The sequence below is a fragment of the Aspergillus pseudodeflectus genome, assembly GCF_044049435.1.
Source record: "Aspergillus pseudodeflectus strain CBS 756.74 chromosome Unknown BJX68scaffold_11, whole genome shotgun sequence".
NCBI classification, from domain to species: domain Eukaryota; kingdom Fungi; phylum Ascomycota; class Eurotiomycetes; order Eurotiales; family Aspergillaceae; genus Aspergillus; species Aspergillus pseudodeflectus.
Genome location: NW_027263787.1, coordinates 75,704 through 89,254, shown reverse-complemented (window position 1 = coordinate 89,254; position 13,551 = coordinate 75,704). Strand labels below are relative to the sequence as shown.

Genomic DNA, 13,551 nt, shown 5'->3' with positions numbered 1-13,551 from the left:
AAATGGTGGCTGCAAGGCTTTCTTGGCTTTAGATCGTGTATGCGAGTACTAGCCAGAGTAGGCCTTTTTGTTGCGCGAGGGGTGTGTTTGTGCTTTGTGGCGCTCAGCCGCGTGGGAGGGAGGGTTGTTGTGCGAAGGACAGCCTTGTCGGGTTGGACCACGAGATGTTCACTGTAGTGAAGGTTTTGCGGCCGATATGCAGTTTAGTGCTGCATGTTGGAAAGATAAAATAACAATATCATCGCTATTAAAGGCCTTGAGGCGTATCATGTTTTAGCAGGGGGGAGCATGCTGTCTCCTCGATGCGATGTAGGTATAGGTGAGATCCGGCAAACAATAAATTCGTATCGAACGGGATTACTCTCACTATACCATTGCAAACAATAAATGAGTTTCATGATAGACAAGGAATAGACGTCGCGAAACCTAGTAACCAAGATTCTGCCAATCTGACCCCATACAGCGATGCCCCTCTACACTTCACCAAACAATCTATCTCCACCCCGCCCTAGCACTCTGAAACATCTGGATAAACGGAACGCCCTCGGTCGTCCTCTGCGCAAACAACACGCCCATAAAAACATAAAACAGCGTAACAACAACTACCAACCCCGTCTGCATCACCTGCAGCGTATTTCCACGGGAAAGATACAACCCATCCCCAATCTCCAACTCGTCCCTCGAAAGCGAACCCTCCAATATAGCATTCATAGACGACAACGTCCCCAGAGCCGTCGCGAGCGACAACGCAAGCGAAAACGCACTAAGCACCAAAATCAGCACCAGAACACCCTTCCAGGCCCTTCGTCCCGATGACCCCGCGCGTGCAGCAAAGAGCATCGCCCCGCTGAGCGTGAAGAGGGCGACGTGGATGACGGGGACGGGCCAGTGGAAGACGTCGTCTTGCAGGTGGTCGATGATGGGGAGGGTGGTGTTTAGTTGGTCCTGCACGTAATCGGTTGTGCTCCTCGAATTGAGGTCGAGGCCTTCCCAGAGGGATTCGGAGACGTCGGCGAGGTCTTGGTCGCGGAGGGAGACGAGACAGTTGGTTGCGATGCGTGAGGAGCGGTTTCCGCTGCTGGAGGTTTCCATTGAGGGTTGGGTTACTGTTACGCAGCCGCCTGCAGTGGGGAGATTTGGTGTTAGCGGTGGGTGCTGGTGAGAGTTAGGGTTAGTGTGGGGTCGTACCAAAGTAGCCGAAGCGGAGGGAGAAGTCGTAGGTGTCGTTGGTATGCAGCTCGGCGATGTATACGCCCTTGATTGTTGAGGAGCTGTTGATGCAGCCGAGGGCCACAAAGACTAGAATCGTCAGCAAGGTTGGAGATGTAGTAGTTGGTAAAGGAGAGCTCACCCCCAAGGACAATGGCAACTATATACGTAAGCACTGCGAAGCAGGCAAGGGCACAGGTTCCACCCTTTCTTTTCTTGCCTTTGACTCCGGGTTTCTTGGGTGCCATGGTAATTCACAAAGGCAATTCAACTTCAAGGGCAGGCTCTGTTTGTTGTAGAACGAGTGGCTGGTTCAATGGGCTTCGCTGATCTGGGTCTGACAGCCCTATTATATACACAGTCCCACCATGTCTGCCACGAGGCACGTTGTACTCGGCTCCTAGCAAAATTACGACCTGTCGTACTTCCCAGGCGATCAACACAACCATCTGTTCCTTTTTCTTTTTTTTTGGTTTGATATTCGCCTTTTGTCAACCAATGCAATGGGTCAGAATCGGCAAAGTCTCGGCGCCCCCGAAAGTTCGGCGCTTGTTAGGGTTTGCGCCAAAGGCTACGCTTATTTTCTCTTTCAAACGGCCACCTCAGCCTGCAGCAGAAAAAAGCAAATCACTGTATTTGGTCCCAACAAGTTTTCCACCTCTCTCTAATTATGCAGCGTCTTAGCCCCAAACCTTGGTTTGCCTGTGGACCCCTGTCAGATGCATATTTGTTAGTCTTCCAGAAGAACCCCGGCTTGTCCACCCGACGACCTAACCCGACCACCAGCCCCTACAAGAAGCCCGAGGGCGGGGAAGCGTGGTACTCCAGGTGGGCGCGCGGGGTCGCTGACGTGATGCTTTCCACCGGGTTAGGATAGGACACATCTGCCCACAAGGTCGCCAAACATTCAGCCTTCTCTCTGCACGGTCTATATTTGGACTCCACGAGGCTCTGTAGTGAGTCCCTCTGCAGATCTTCCTGCGAGCGGCATTAATCCACGTCGACACGTGGCTCCGATCGCCTAAGAGCATGGCCGTGTGACGCCCCAATATTGAGGACTATGCTTGTCCCTGGTCCCCGGTCGATGCAGGGTGGCTTGGGAGGGGGCAGAAGTCAATTGATGATGACCTAAAATTATCGCTCGCTTCCACGCGAGTATTGGATATGGTTCCTCTAGCTAGTGCAAGGCTCTGTTCGATCTTCTTTCAGCTGAACCTTCCGGCGCAGAGCGTTAGATCCTCACTGGAAGGTCGAAAGGATGAAGTGTCGAGGCTGTGACATGGAGTGTCATGATCTTTAGAACAGGCTTTATTGACGAGTCAGGCAGAGCTTTTTTTTGGTCTCGGCCCTCGTGGTCTCTTTCTCGTCACTTCCTGGCCCATCAAATACGCACTTTTGAGTTGATTCGGCGCTTGGATCCGTGTATGGCGCAGGTAATATTCCTCTCACACCACGCTTAGCACGCTGCTGAGAAGTCCCAAGGGGGTCCATCTCAGCCAATCGAATTGAACAAACGACAAGGCTCCTTCCAGTATCATGATTCGGGCCCCTTTGCAAAAGCAAGTTAGATTGAGCCTTTAGAAGATGGGAGAGGGGGTGTCGTATCAAAATCCACGCGGCTGTCAACTCGAATCGCTCACCACCTTCGTTCTTTCTTCATCAGGCATATCCCTTCCTGTTACCCTTCCGTCCCGAGTCCACACTTCATTCGAGTCTACTGGTCCTTCGTGATTCCGCTTCACCTTGAACTAAAGCATGAACACCGCTGTATAGTTATCTTTGATATCGTGTTACATTACATCTAATACCAGTCCGCCATGGCAAGCACATCAATGCCCTATCCAGACGGCTCAGGTCATTTGACTGGTCTAGTCTGCCTGACGAAACCTCCAAATCCAGAAAAGCACGTTGAAGCCAAAGCCATCGATATCGTGGCCGTTCATGGGCTCAGCTCAGAGCCAGGTGCGAACGCCTGGCAGGCTCCCGATGGCACCGTCTGGCTCCGGGATCTGGTCCCAAAGGATATCAAAGGAGCCCGGGTGTTTGCATTCAACTACGACGCTCAAGCACTCTTCTCGGGGCAGCAGGGTAGTCTTGAGAGCGTTGCTCAGATCCTGCTGGGTGAGGTAACGAGCCGGAGAGTCTCTACGAGAATCGGTAGTTGAAGTATTGAAAATGATGCCAAGTCCAAATTATGAGTTGTCAAGGTCCCTGTAGATACCGCGCCCACTATAGGCTTGTTTCAAGAGACCTCTGCAAATCTTCTGCGCTGCTCCAAAACGCCCCAAGGCAACCTTGACTTGTGCAGGCTCTGCCGACATGAGACCTCAAAGATTAGCTCATGACTCTCAAAGCTATGTAGTACCGATTCACCAAGGTTATAGCCCAGCCTCTATCCACACAGGACAGACATGCAAGTCCGGGTATCAGCGAAGGGAACGTGACCGAAACCGACTCAGTGCCACCAGAACAATGATCGCAGATATTATCGCGATAGAGAAATTCGAACATATGGTTGAGATATATGAGAGCAGTACGATGGCTATCAGAATCAGCGCCAAGTATCCTTGCTTTGGGTTCCGCTATTGTCCACATACCAAGTATGAGAATGACCGTAACAGAAGTCGAAGATAGAGAAAACGTCCGCAATCTCTGGATCACCATATTGTATGCGGTATCCAGTGATATCTGAGAAACCCGGTGAACGAGTTCTTCTGGTCGCACCGCAAGAGATAGACCTTCTGCGGCGGCCCTGCCGGCTGCGTCGATGACAGAGCTGCCTGTGTTTGCAACGAAAGAGATCACGTCCGCTGTTCCCCTTGCAGCCACAATTGGCACGTTACTAACGTTCTGGGCAGCATCAGCGGCCGTGTCACCAGTGCGCTGCACAATGTCCGCGACAATGTCGGTGCCAGCCGATATTCCCACGGCTCCTCCAGTTTTCCTGATCAGATCAGCAGCATCCCTTGAGAAGCCACGGCCGATCCCTGTACTTGCTTCCACAAGGTGTTCAGTCGTCTGAGCGGCATTGCGAGTAAACTCGGCTGCCCCTCCTCCAACAGCCTGAGCAACATGGCTACTGATCTGGGCAGACTCCTTGACCATATGGCCTGCGCCGTCAGCAACGTGCTGAATCAATTTCCCAAAGTCCATATCTGGTTGCAATAATTTGTGTATTGAAAGACTCGTCGTTATCCTCTTTCTTGCCTCATGACCCGGAAGCACAGGAAGGGAGGCAGAAAAACGAACCTTAAGACTTTCTAGGGGCCATTACAAGGCGGGAAATGATTACGCTACCATACGAACGACATGGTGATTCATCTCCTTGGTTGTGGGTTTAGGATCTAGAACGGCTGACGCGGAACCGGCTGACAATGAAAACCAAATCTTCTACCACGGTCGAAAGACCGCACAACTCGGCATGTATGAACCAGAAAATCAGGAGAATGGCCAGCACTCTTATTTGGACTACCAGGTATGCGCGCTGTGACCGGCAGCGGTTCTTGGCACAGTTGTCCGGATCACCCAACATACTTGTTGAATACTTATTCTTTCTACTAGCAAATTCTGGCACTCAATATGCATACAGTAGTATCGAAACCCAGGGTCTGCAAGCATCGTGTTCCTTTCTCGCAATGGGTAGTGCGAGCGGCATGTGGCGGTGATATAGTTCACCAAAAGCGTGGAAAATGAGAACGGCTATTGCAGGCATACTGTATTCGCGGGTAAGGCATCCGTGATCATGCTGTCATCCTGAACCACGGAGGTAATAGATCTCGGATCAACCACCTGTCCGGATTTGAACCAGGGTTCGGATGTGGCGCAACCTTCCTGAAATCAAGCTGACCACTTGCATCACGAAACTTTATCTAAACTCCAAACCATAATCTGAACAAAACCAAAAATAAAGGTCATTCCAGACGCCTTAAAGGCTTATAGCCAGCGCGATATAGGGTAGTTGGTGAGGTCATAGTTGCGTTCCTAGAGCAGATGACTAGCAACTAGACGCGACAGTGTAGGGCACTCTATATTCTCAACCACAACCAAGCTGAAGACACTCTCTATATACATAGTAATTTGTCGTTGGATATTTAGATTGCTTCGCCAGGCTTCAACACATTCTACTTCTGCACGCATAATGGGCATATCCAAGAGCGTCATCAGCATTGCCACGGATGTATTCCGGGCGCGGATGACAATTCCGTACGCAACCTCCTTAAAATAATCTTTGAGCGTATATAACGCACCCTAGACCTTATTAGCCAATGTCTTCTTCTAGATACTGTGAAAAGCCTAACCTGGTTTATTATAAGAGGAGTATTTAGCGCTGTAGGGAGCATTACAAGTATTAGAGGGGCCATATTCTTGAATAAGATTAATATAATAACTCTGATCCTGATCCAAGACCAGGCGAGCAAACTCGCCAAATTTCTATTGGACCTTCTGGAGGTTGCAAAATGCTACTACCTGGCGAACGGAACACAGCCCGGCATGGACGATGAGCACATGCTATACAAGGACTTCAATGAACTTGACCTCTCCGAGAATATGAATCAACATGCTATACTATGTCAGGTTCGGAGGCTGGCATTGTCAGTCATTTATATTCTCCAGAATTTGTTCACGTCTGTCACTTTCAAGGATATCTAGATAAGTGATTATACTAAGCTTCAGAGCAGCTGGGGTACAGGGCTACACAAAATATATACTGCAATAAATAGCAGGCACTAAAATCCAAGAGCTAATAACATGGCAAACTAATATAAGAAGATACTTAACCTAACTCTAAAGCAGCTATTAGTAATAATAATAAAAATAATTATTTATTAATAGAATTAGTAAAGAGTTCTTTTAGCTATAGCTCGCGTATAAGAAGCTTAGAGCTAGGGCACCGCCGCCAGACGTCCAGCATGGTGTTCAGCAGTCGCAGATTCATGCCCATCCTCCTTTGACTGGCATCACCCAGCGCCCGCCAGGACCGATCTCCAAACCACCCGTGGTAGCTCATCCAAACACTGCAGTTCCACACACGAGGTCCGTCAGCCAGCCGATCGCACAATATCCGGCTGTACCACACCCTCCACCAACAGCGCGATTCATGCACTCGACCCATCCCTCACAACAAATAACTGGACCACCTCAAAGGCAGCCTCCAATACCTCAACGACCCGGACATGCTGCGGCCCCACCCACCCACTTCCAGCCTCCGCTAGCCCTAACTCCGGGGCTTGGTCGGCAAATGCCACATCCTAATCCTATGCACATGGCGCACCCGCAGAGTGCAACTCAGGTGGCCCCTGCTAAGATGGAAAAGCCGAAGAAGATACCAAGCGTATCAAAGAAGGAACAGAGACAGTGGTCATCACAGCAGCAACAACAATCACATCCGCAAGGGGTCCCACTTCAAGCTGCACAGCCTAAGATCTCAAAGAAAGAAAAAAGACAGTTGCTAAAGCAGACTGGTGCACATCCACCCATACAACCACACCATCCGGCCAACGGTGGCCCTCCCCAGCGTCCGGCAAAGATATCTGCAATCAAACCGCCAGCAACTCAGAAGCCTTCCGCAGCTCAAAAACCTCCAAAGCAAGCTCAAGCACGTCCTCCTCCTTCTCCTCAAGCTCAATCCACACATACACACGGACCTTCCCTAGACAGAACTCTCAACCCCGCAAATCCAGCCAAAAAACCTAGCCTCTTCAGCCGAATGTTCGGCGGCTCAAGCCATCATCCTACTCCAACTCCGCCACCCAACCCGCACGCACATGCACCGGGCTCAGTTATTCGTCCTCCTCCGCCTTCATTCAGCGGGCCGACTGGGTCTCGTCCCGTTGGCAATCAAGCTGCGTCGATGCCGAATAAGCCGCAGAAGATGGTCGGCGGTGGGAAGCCGCCCAAGCCGCTGAAGCCGCAGGGTGGGTCGGGACATGGGCATGGCTTTGGTCAGGGTTGGGGGCGTAATCATACTTCTGCTTATGGTGCTGGCCATGGTCCTTCTCATTGGCCTCATGGCCCTCACGGGCAAGGGCATGATCCGCATGGTTCACATCTTCCGGCTCACACTCACGGGCACGTTCAGAGTCAGGGTCACGGCCACAGTCCTAGTCATGGACCGAGTCCACACCACAGTCATAGCCACACCGGGAGTCATACTGGTAGCCATACTGGTAGCCAGCGTAGCAGCCCCAACTCCAGCCAAACTTCTCTCCACAGCCATACAACTGCCAACAGCCACAACCCTAATGGAACTAATACGGATCCGGCTCAGGCGACACCAAACGAGAATCCGCCTTCGGCCTCTACGGTTTCACCTACCCAGTCTGGCGTTGAATCCTCGACTAATGGGCTAGCGGGTACGGGAGGTGAAATTAACCGCACTTGACCGAGCGAGTAGACAAATACTCCTCATACCAGCGTCAATACCAATATCAATGCGCAGCAGGGGCCTGAATATAGCCCTACGGGCTACCCAGGTCAAGGCCCGACGTCGCCTGGTTTCAGCGACCCTCATTATCCCGGTGCATATGACCCGCCCGCGCCACCGCCATACCCTAACGACCCGTACGGTACCGGATACGACATCAGATATACCGATGTAGACAGTCCGAATCGGCCTGGATACCTTGGCCCAACTCCTGCACACCCATGGAGTAACACGGGAACTTACGACCCTAGCCGACCAGGCGAGAATGACCCGCCTTACAACCCCGGCTTCGCTGGTCCCGACCCTCAAAATCAAAAACAGACAGGGGCTAATCCCTATAATTCAGAGGCGCCGGGAGGACTAGACAGGTCTAATCCATGGCAAACTCAACAAGCACCTTACGGGACTAGTCCTGGTCTAGCTCTGGGCCAAACGGGCGTGTACGATCATGCGGCAGTGGTTGGAAGGGACCGCTCCATCTTGGGTCAGAATCAACCCGAGGATTTTTTATCACGTTGTTAATGCGATCCCAGCGGGATATGCGCCATGTGTTCAACAGCCACCGGGCCCGTATCAGGCAAATAGTGCGAAGCCTTCTGGTGCTGGTAAGGGAGGTTTGGCTGCGGCGGGGATTATGCATGGCATGAATGGTGCGAGTGATGATGAAGAGGATGAAGGTGACGATGATACCGATGAAGATGATGAGAATGAGGATGGCAGTGACAGTGAGGGCGAGGAAGAAAATGACGAGTCTGACGACGACGATGATGAACATGGAGATAAGGAGGATGACAATGGCAATAGTGATGATGATGAAGGTAGCGACGATTGCGACAATGAGGACGATGATGAGGAGGACGATGAAGACGACGATGAAGACGACGATGAAGATGAAGACGACGAGGATGGTGATGATGATGATGATGATGATGATGATGGCGCCGTGTATAGCTACGACGAAGACGACTACTAGCTGCTCATCCTGGCGCTCACATTTTTTTCGCATATATTCTCAACCATATTGGCGGCTCTATCTTGGTTACTCTTTATGAATAACATACCATGTTCAAGTTCTCATCCCGCTCATAACGCCTCTTGCGCCTCGTATCCCCAGTGCGGCTGCTGTAAGTCCATATCATGAGCGAACGAAACGTCCACAGGACGAATAAAGGAGATCGATAACGGCTGAACCTCAGACCCTCACGGTTCGAGCTCGTTTCTCCAACCTTAGCTATCATCTCGATCGCCGTTGGGGTGAGACTTGCCCGTTGATACTGAAGAATCATATGCAAGACGGGGTAGCAATCACGTTATCCGCACCCAATACAACAACAGTGCATCATCGGTCATTAGGAAGCCAACAACACCTCATCGGCCATTAGGCTCTGAGCAATTACCTATCGCCGAATCTCGGTCCTAATCCCCATATCCTTTGTTCTGGGCTACCGACGCACTATAACGCCGACGCGTGGCAGCAAATCTGGACTCTTTATAACGCAGCGCCGAAGTCGACCGCGCGAATGACTGGTAGAATCTCGGTTGCTCACGTCACCTGCGATCCGGTCGCTGTTGTGCTGGCTTGGAGCATTATGTTGCAATATGTCGTCAGTGAGGGGTTGTATGCGACATCTCGAGTTTCTCGTCCTATTGAGATCTGATAAGGCGCTTTGTATACCAATGGTTGGGGATAGATAGGGTGTATGTGCGAACCTGGAGGTGTATGGTGCAATTTGGGGAGGTTACCGGTGGTAGGATATATAAGAGAGGTAAAGGCGAGCTTTGTTCAGACGCTGTTTTATCTTCAGGTTGTATATCCTTACCCACGGACACCATAAGAACAGTTCAATACCATGGCTCCATCAATCGAAGTCGCTACCCCAACGCCCGTCCCCAATGTCGAGGCGAAGCTCGACTCTCAGAAAGCTGCTGCTTCCTCTGGGTATATTCGCGAGCCTCTCAAGTACTCCGGCTCGCTGGACGAGTACAGGAGCTTCGACGTGACTCCTGTGATTGGAAAGGAATTTCCCGAACTCCAGCTCACGGATATCCTCAATGATGACCAGAAGCTCCGCGATCTGGCTATCACCGGTATGCTCCCCGGCTTTCTGGATGGGGAGTTTGCTAACGCAGTCTTCAGTGTCTCGCCGCGGTGTCGTCTTCTTCCGCAATCAGAGCATCAACTCTGATGAGCAGAAAATTCTTGGTCAGAAGCTGGGAGAGCTGACCGGTAAGCCTGAGACTTCAAAGGTAGATACTTGTTCCTAGCTCGAATCAATGGTCGAGACACGCTAATAATGGTTTCAGCTTCACCGGCACGCTGTCAACAATGCTGGAAGGCAGATCACCGTCAATGAGCATGGAAAGCTCGACGATGAGATCTCGGTCATTTCTTCCGAGACTAACCGTAAATATTACGGTGACAGATTTGTTAACAACTCTGGTCATCTTGCCAGCGAGGGATGGCATGCCGAGTAAGTCACTCAGTGCAGTGTCAGGGCTATACTAACGTTGTTGCAGTATCACGTTTGAGAGGGTTCCCTCGGACTATGCCATTCTCAAGATCACACACTCTCCCGAGGATCAGACCGGTGGCGACACTCTGTGGGCGTCCGGATACGAGGTGTATGACAGGCTCTCGCCTCCTATTCAGGCGCTCGCGGATACTTTGACCGCTGTTCATCACCAGGTAAGGTCATCCAGGTTATGTGTTGTAAGCCAGGGCTTAACGTAAAAAGCCGTCCTTCAACAACATCGCTAAGCAGCACGGTATCGAGCTCATTGAGGGAGACCGCGGAGCTCCAGAGAACACGGGATATGATTTCAAGGCGAGCCAGTATGCTATCCGAGCTTCCTTCTCTGGCAGAACTAACACTGCGTAGCCCTCTTGTTCGCACGAATCCAGTCACCGGCTGGAAGAGTCTCTTCGGTGCCGCGGGTCAAGTCGACAACGGCTGGATTGAAGGTGTCACGAAGCGCGAGAGCGAGATTTTGAAGAAATATTGTATGTTTGCCGGTCAGGTTTGGTCAAGTATGTCGCTAATTTTCATAGTCCGTCAACTCATTTCCGAGAACCACGACCTCCAAGTACGATTGAAGTGGAACACGAATGATCTTGCGATCTGGGACAAGTAAGTTTCACGGCCTTGGTATGGTGACGGATTTCACTAAATATATTTCAGTCGCTCCGTCTTCCACACCGCAACAAAGTAAGTACCTTGCTTAGGTTCGTAAATTTGAAAAAGTACTGACATATGCCAGTGACTATGACGGCAAGCGTCAAGGTAATCGCGTAGTGTCGCTGGGAGAGATTCCCTACTATGACCCGGCTTCGAAGTCAAGGCGTGAGGCGTTGGCTGCAGAGGCGTAATCCAGTACAGGAAGCGTACGAAGGCTGGACTGTATCGTTCATGCTTATAGACCCGGAATACTTGGGTTTGAGCCGTCTGTGATGTAGTGTCATTATAATTGAGAATGAGAAACCAATTTCGCGAAGTTGCTCTGTTCAAAGTCCAGTCCTGCCCAGGTTGGTAGCATACGCGGAAATGCTCACGTACGTGTGCCAGGGATGAAAGCACCCAGGATAGTCGCACCTTCCGTGGGTATTAGACCTTTCAGGTCACGGAGGTGGGGGGGTGAAAATTGGGAGGATAAAGGAACAGAATAGTGCCTATTAAGTTTGTTATTATGGTGAACATGGTGCTTCTGAGTGATATGAGGAAGCTCAAACATAATGAATGGCGGCTACACTGGTGTCGAATAGCGATATAATTTGGGGGCAGTTGTTCCTGTTGTTCGGGCTTTGGATGTGCCGAAGTAGAACTTGTTGCAAGTTCGGCGATATGCACCTTATTTCAGTTAACGTCTCGCCGTCGTGGCGTCGCCGATGTCTTCTCACTGCAGACACGCACTTTTCCAGTCGCGAAGAGGTGTCGGCGACGTTAAGCGGCTAAAAACTGACTCCTACAGCTTCGGAGTCGAGTTCTTAGCGCTAGAGATCGCGACCCTGAAGGCTTCCCTACGGGTCAGTTAGGGCATTGCTGCCCGCTTATACATACTTCCTTCGAAGTCCCGCAGACCCCCACCTCGACCATGTCTTCGCACCTTCGACTACTCATCTTAACTTCTGGTGGCCTATGCAAACGAGTGAGGAAGCACGTGATCGCCATAAAAAGCTATAAATTCCAACATATCTATATCTAGATGGTAAACGCTAATGCATCACAAATATGCTAAACTCGCAAATATATAAAACCACTCTAGTAGTTCTTGCGCGTTCGTACAATCGTCGCCCCGTCGTCATTCAAAGCGAGGATCCCTCTGCTATCAAAGGTTGACTCAAGGTGATTTCACCTGGATGCAGAGCTGCAGAGGTCATATGCAGAAAGACGGCTGATTTCAATCCTGCTACCAGACGGGCCCATTTGGCATCTATACCGACTGATGCGGCGGGTTGGCTGATCTTGAGTCTGAAGTCGGTTCTCTTATGAGACTTAGTGTTGAGTAAGACCCGTTATATCTCGGGATGACGAACAGAGATCATCCGCGGATTCCAGGTAAGTTTTTGTTTCCGCACTGATACAGTCGGAACTCGGATGGCTGTTAAACAGTGATAGTGTTGGCCGGGCCCCTTGAATGACGCTTGACGAAGTGTCCCTGAATCCAGGCGCGGTACATCTTGAGCTTGCGCTGGCGGTTGACGACTAGTCGACGATCAACCGCCAGGTTGAGAATATCAAAGACACCCTCCTTCTCCTTCTCGGTAGAATCGGGAGTGGCTTCTTCGGTTGTCTCTTCCTTCGGCTTCAGCTCCGGCAGTCCCTTTTCAGGAGTCCACTGACCCCACATCTGCTCTAGCTCGTCGCGGTCAAAGAAGAACACGCGGGTGCCGTCACCTCGTACGTAAAAGTTCTCGGCTAAGTATCGGTTCTTCTTGAAACGGACTTGGGCGAGATCGCCTCGTCCATAATCACGGAAGAGGACTTGGCCGCCGGGCTTAAGCACGCGGTAAACATTGCGGATCGCCTGCTCCCATTGGTCGGGGGCGAGGGCGGAGAAGATGAAGATGAGAATGACGACGTCGACTGATCCCTCGGTCAGACCAGGCGGTAGACCATTACTCTCCTCATCCGGCCGCGCACTCACATCCCAGACATCAGCTGTGATACAGCTGGGGTTGTAGTACTCGCTGTCGCGCATAACCTGAACAGCCGTCTTCGAGAAATCACACGCATGCACCATGAGCTCGGGGTTCTCATTATTCCTAATCAAGGGGAACGCCGTATTCCCCGCGCCGGCACCAACCTCCAATACAACTTTTTTCCCAGCATCTTTCTGAGCGACTTGGGCGAGAACCGGAAACTCCTGCTGCAACCACTTGCGATCCTTGAAGAAATTTGCCGTATTATTCTTATAAAACAGGTTCCACCATTTTGCGGGATCGGCGTTGAAGCGCTGCTTGTCGAAATCCGAGCAGGGCGCTTCGCGCTGTTTCGCGTACTGGACTTCGGCGAAGGCGAGGAATTCGTCGTCAGGTTCGACGTGGTCCCAGGCGTTGAACTCGAAGACGTCGTCGCCTTGTTCGAGGTAGCGCGAGCCGAACTGGAAGGGGTCGACGCGTTTGAGGTTATTGGCGGGGTCGTGCGAGCGGTGCGGGGGTACTTGTGGGGGGACAGCGGCTTGGGCGGCTGAAACAATGTCAGTAGGTGTAGCGACAGCTGCTGTTGCGGACATTGTGACGAGGCCCTTGAGCGAATGGAGGGCTTCTTGAAAGAATGGCGTTGTGTGAGAGACCAGAGCAGAGGGGCGAACAGGATAGGGACAAGGGACAAGAAAATCCGGAGAGAAAATTGTTGACAGCCGGGGGCAGAAAGTAGTCACCGCTTTAGGTGGAGCCGGCTGATCCGACTGATAAGCGGCAG

General features: G+C 51.4%; 6 protein-coding genes across 6 annotated transcripts; 3 read left to right on the top strand and 3 right to left on the bottom strand.

Moving 5' to 3' along the window:
- Positions 1-492: 492 nt before the first annotated feature.
- BJX68DRAFT_264461 (uncharacterized protein) lies at positions 493-1,457 on the bottom strand (the record flags this gene model as incomplete). Its single annotated transcript, XM_071044961.1, has 3 exons — positions 493-1,121; positions 1,189-1,299; positions 1,352-1,457. The coding sequence occupies 3 exons, from the start codon at positions 1,455-1,457 to the stop codon at positions 493-495; spliced, it is 846 nt and encodes a 281-aa protein (XP_070901425.1).
- Positions 1,458-3,026: 1,569 nt separating this feature from the next.
- On the top strand, positions 3,027-3,374 carry BJX68DRAFT_264460 (uncharacterized protein; the record flags this gene model as incomplete). The annotated part of the gene is made up of 1 exon (XM_071044960.1): positions 3,027-3,374. One exon carries the CDS (start codon positions 3,027-3,029, stop codon positions 3,372-3,374), a length of 348 nt encoding a protein of 115 aa, XP_070901424.1.
- Positions 3,375-3,635: 261 nt separating this feature from the next.
- BJX68DRAFT_264459 (uncharacterized protein) lies at positions 3,636-4,362 on the bottom strand (the record flags this gene model as incomplete). The annotated part of the gene is made up of 2 exons (XM_071044959.1): positions 3,636-3,751; positions 3,807-4,362. 2 exons carry the CDS (start codon positions 4,360-4,362, stop codon positions 3,636-3,638), a joined length of 672 nt encoding a protein of 223 aa, XP_070901423.1.
- A 2,834-nt stretch (positions 4,363-7,196) lies between these two features.
- BJX68DRAFT_264458 (uncharacterized protein) lies at positions 7,197-8,606 on the top strand (the record flags this gene model as incomplete). Its single annotated transcript, XM_071044958.1, has 3 exons — positions 7,197-7,364; positions 7,604-8,117; positions 8,167-8,606. 3 exons carry the CDS (start codon positions 7,197-7,199, stop codon positions 8,604-8,606), a joined length of 1,122 nt encoding a protein of 373 aa, XP_070901422.1.
- An 877-nt stretch (positions 8,607-9,483) lies between these two features.
- On the top strand, positions 9,484-11,000 carry BJX68DRAFT_264457 (TauD/TfdA dioxygenase family protein; the record flags this gene model as incomplete). Its single annotated transcript, XM_071044957.1, has 9 exons — positions 9,484-9,721; positions 9,771-9,880; positions 9,938-10,104; positions 10,151-10,319; positions 10,369-10,466; positions 10,513-10,634; positions 10,683-10,761; positions 10,813-10,839; positions 10,892-11,000. The coding sequence occupies 9 exons, from the start codon at positions 9,484-9,486 to the stop codon at positions 10,998-11,000; spliced, it is 1,119 nt and encodes a 372-aa protein (XP_070901421.1).
- Positions 11,001-11,792: 792 nt separating this feature from the next.
- Positions 11,793-13,441, bottom strand: BJX68DRAFT_232015 (tRNA(Thr) (cytosine(32)-N(3))-methyltransferase). The gene has a single exon (XM_071039421.1). The coding sequence runs from the start codon at positions 13,361-13,363 to the stop codon at positions 12,233-12,235; it is 1,131 nt and encodes a 376-aa protein (XP_070901420.1). The 5' UTR covers positions 13,364-13,441; the 3' UTR covers positions 11,793-12,232.
- Between the last annotated feature and the right edge of the window lie 110 nt (positions 13,442-13,551).